Source organism: Marmota monax, unplaced genomic scaffold, assembly GCF_021218885.2.
Source record: "Marmota monax isolate L192 unplaced genomic scaffold, Marmota_monax_Labrador192_F-V1.1 WCK01_AAM20220418_F8-fsc00657, whole genome shotgun sequence".
NCBI lineage: Eukaryota > Metazoa > Chordata > Mammalia > Rodentia > Sciuridae > Marmota > Marmota monax.
Window position 1 is genome coordinate 78914 of NW_026694448.1, and position 4157 is coordinate 83070.

A 4157-nucleotide genomic window follows, 5' to 3' on the forward strand; every position below is an offset into this window, starting at 1 on the left:
GTAATCAATTAACTCATGACATTTGACTATTCAGTTTATTATTAAACCAAATTTAGTATTCACCTCAAAACTGGTTTACCATTATCAAATCCACTAAAATGTCCTACTGAAACAATTTTCCAAGGTGAAAAAAAATACAAAGATTCAAGCTGGGGACATGTTGGCTTCTTAAGAGGGATTTTAAGATTGTAGATCTTTGTCTCTTCCCAGCAGCTCTCTGAATATGACCCCAGTTTCTTCATGTTAAAATAAGGGCATTGCACAGTCTGGCTGGCTCTGCGGGGCTAAGGTTCCGGTGTCCAGGATCTGCCTATTTTTAGCCCAAGGCATCTTAGGGATGAGGCCAGAATTCCAAATGAGGTTCAAATTTGCAACAACACTAGTGGCCCAGGTACACAGTCTCAGAAAAAGACTCCAAAATGACTTAAAATTAACACATCATACCAAACTTTTTGTTTTATAAGTGAGAAAACTTAATTAAGGAGAAATTTCATGTTTTCTCCTGATTAACCTACTTATCTTTCAAAATTCAGTTCTGAGCTGGAGGTACATAGCTCAGTGGCAGAATGCGTGCCTAGTAAGTGGGAGGTCCTGGGTTCCATGCCCAGCACTGCAGAGAGGAAGAAGAGGAAGAGGAAGAGGGAAGGAAGAGGAGGACAGGGGGGGGGGGGGAGAGAGAGAGAACCTGAGAGACTGATTTAATTTAGCCATTCACCCAGAAGATACAGCTGACCACTCCCTACTGTCATCAACATCAAATATTCACTTTTGTCAGTTATCTGCCAGTCCCTGTTCTAAGCACTTAGAATTCATGGTGCACAATGGAGACGAAAATCCTTGCTCTCAAGTGGCTTATATTCTAGGTGGTGGGGGGAGGGCGGGAGGCACTGCACTGTAAATGTAATAAGTAAATCATGCTGTATGTGGAAGGGAGCCAGTACTAGAGGGGGACAGAAAAGGATCATGGAGATCAGGAGCACCAAGAGTGGGGATGGCTGAGTTTGTGTTTGACTTATTTATTTATTTAGTTAGTTTTGAGTTTGAGATTTTTACATAGTGTGATAGCCTCATAATGAGGTGAAAGTTGATTTAAAAAAAAAAAAAAACACTTATAGGAGATGGGGAAACGAGCCAGGGAGTATCTGGAAGAAGAACGGCAGGGTCCCACCCTGTGAACGTTCTCCACCAGTTCAGGTCACAGTGAGCAGGCGCTTGAGAGATAAGGCTAGGGAAGCTGGTCACACAGAGCCCTCGGGGCCACCACAGAGGCTTTTACACTCCAGGGTTTGAGTAGAGCAGTGACATGATCCAACTTCTTCCCTGCAGGCCCACCTGCTCTGGTTGCTGTGTGGGGAATAGAACATGGTGGACAGGAAGAGAAGTTCCGAAAGCCGGTGGGGGCTGTTGCAGCCCCTCAGGTAAGAGGCCACGACTGCTTGGACCCAGGGCCGTAGTGGAGGTCGGCTCTGTCCTGAAAACACAACAGGGTGAGCTAAGAGATGAGACGACGCTAATGGGTAAACATGAGTAAAGTGTTTCCTTGAGTTTTGTGAGCAAACAAATCAACAGGGTTGTGGGAACTCCTGATTTATACCTGTCGGAAGTATAAGTGACAACCTACCACTTGAAACTGGCAATTTGAAGGGAGTGGGGTGTGGTCAGAGTCTTGTGATTCTGAGCTCTTAACTTGTAGTATCTGACACTATTTCCAGATAGAATTGGAGGACATTCAACTGCTGGTGTTCACTGCAGAACTGGTTGGTGTGTGGGGCTTCTCCCACATCTGATGTCTGAAGTATTGAGCGTCTGCATAAGAGGTAGTTGGTACTGAAAACCAGAGTGGGAAAGTGTTTTTCCCACACTGTGTAACACATTGCTGCAAACTTAGCAACTTAAAACAATACACCCTTATTCTCTCACACTTTCCATGGGCCAGGAGTCTTTAGCTAGGTCCTCTGTTAAAAGTTTCACAAGGCTGCAACTAAGGTGCCAGGCTGTGTTCTCATCTGGAGGCCCCAGTGAGGAAAATCTGCTTCCAAGCTCATTCAGGTTGCAGACAGTTGGTTTATTTGTGGTTGTAGGATAAGGGATCTAGCTGTTAGCTTGGAGCACCCCGCCATTCCCAGGGGTCACTCACAGTTCTTTGATGTCAACTCCTTCAACACTTCCACCCTGTTCATCAAGCTGTAACGAAAGTCTTCATTGTAACATAAAGCAATCACAGGCTGACACCATATCACCTTTGCTTTATTCTATTAGTTAGAAGCAAGTCTCTGGACCTGCACAGTTAAGTGCCTGAACACCAGGAAGTGGGACACACTCGGGATCACAGTGACCTGTATCATTAGAAGTGTGTGTACCCCCCATCTCAACAATTCTGTCTCCTGTTAGCTCTGGCATAGCATGGCTAGTGTGACAAAAGAACTTCATTTTCTTTTTTAATTTTTTTTTTTTAGTTGTTGACAGACCTTTATTTTATTTATTTTTTATGTGGTGCTTAGAATCAAACCCAGTGCCTCACACATGCTGGGCAAGAGCGCTTCCACTGGGCCCCAGCCCCTGCCCCAGCCCTAAGAACTTCATTTTCAATTTAAAGAAATCTAATGATTAATTTAATTTAAAAACCCATAGTAAACTCAGTTTCAGGAAAAAAAAAATGTTTGTGTAAGTAAATGAGACTTCTTTTTCAACTGTAAATTTTATAAAACTAGATACAGATCAAATGTCTCCACTGAAAACTCAGTGTTTAAACAGTATGATTGATGTTAATTGTAAACATATACACCAAGTTTCAAAGACAATACAAAAACCAGAAATCTCTTAAATAATTTCCAAACTGATGTTGAAATGATAAGATATATTATTAAAAACAATTTTATCTGCTTGTACTTATTTTTGAAAGAAACAAGTTACCAGAGGATTTTAAGTTGCACACGTGGTTCAAATTCTATTGCTGAGCAAAAATAAAGAGGTGCTGAGCTTATACTTGGCAAGACACCAATGTCAGCTAATAGTGCAAGGAAACACCTGATTAATGATAGATAGGACACTGTGGAGGGCTCAGAGGGGTGCAGACGGGCTCTCCAAGCGCTGGGAAGGTCTCAGGAGAAGGCCGACCTGCTGCTGACACACCCAGCAGGACGTCCCGCGCCAGCAGCTGCTCCGCCGGCTCTTCGCCCCGTGCCCGCTGTGAACGCGCGGCGCTGCTTGACCCTCGCGCAGCGCCGTAGGCCGCGCTGCACGCCGGGCGGCCGCGATGGCGGACGTGTCGGAGAGGACGCTGCAGGTGTCGGTGCTGGTGGCTTTCGCCTCCGGAGTGCTCGTCGGCTGGCAGGCGAACCGGCTAAGGAGGCGCTATCTGGACTGGAGGAAGCGGAGGCTGCAGGACAAGCTGGCGACGACGCAGAAGAAGCTGGACCTGGCCTGAGTGGACGCCTCGCGATGCACGCGCGCGCCCGGCTCCCTCGCCCTCCCGCCCGCGGGGCCGGCCCTTCCCCAGCGTCGGTGAGCAGAAGGACCGTGGGGCCTGGAGCCGCGGTAGGCTGGGGCCCCGGGAGGGAGTTGCTTCCCTCCCCAGAGACCAGGAGGAGTAACTTTGCTGAGTACTAGCGCTTGGGTGTAATAGTTGAGCTCCCTGCGGGGGTTTGGTGGCACTGACTTGCCACATGCAGTGTCACCGCACCCTGACATCATTAAAAGTGAAAAATCCCGGAAAGAACGACAGGGGAAAAAGGAAAGGCCATGGGAACCACGGAGATGCCTCTTGCACCTGCTCCCCCTCCGTCCATCCCCGTGGCTCCCGGGGGACCTCTTTGCATTAACGTTTTGTAAATTCCAGTCAGAAAACTTAGGTTGTGGGAAGTTGGTGAACAGGAAAGAGCAGTGGTCTGGAAGTCAGAATCCTTGCATTTAGTCCAGACTTTCTCATCAGCGCTATTTGTCATAGATTTTCAGGACCTCCGTTTCCTTTTAACAGTAGATCTTAATAATTCAGGGTTTAAAGCTACAGCATAATTATTTGAAGTTAAAGAGTGTGTTACTAACCTTTTCTTTTTTTCTGTTTCCAACAGCTTGCTGAAGAGGGATGTAGAATACCGGAAAGAAATAAGTTCTTGCACTTTATGAATCTATTTTTAAAATAAAAAAATTTAAATATC

At 46.2% G+C, this 4157-nt stretch overlaps 1 protein-coding gene across 2 annotated transcripts; it reads left to right on the forward strand.

The window, feature by feature from the left end:
• The first annotated feature begins 3215 nt into the window (after positions 1–3215).
• Mtln (mitoregulin) lies at positions 3216–4157 on the forward strand. 2 transcript variants are annotated; one of them, XM_046418935.2, is made up of 2 exons: positions 3216–3537; positions 4071–4157. In XM_046418935.2, the coding sequence occupies exon 1, from the start codon at positions 3257–3259 to the stop codon at positions 3425–3427; it is 171 nt and encodes a 56-aa protein (XP_046274891.1). In that variant the 5' UTR covers positions 3216–3256; the 3' UTR covers positions 3428–3537; positions 4071–4157. The 2 variants fall into 2 exon arrangements, with proteins under 2 accessions (XP_046274891.1, XP_046274892.1); XM_046418936.2 differs by having other exon boundaries at positions 3216–3504.

Excerpts from the sequence above, each read along its gene's own strand:
- Mtln (XM_046418935.2), top strand. The coding sequence starts at position 3,257 with ATGGCGGACGTGTCGGAGAGGACGCTGCAGGTGTCGGTGCTGGTGGCT.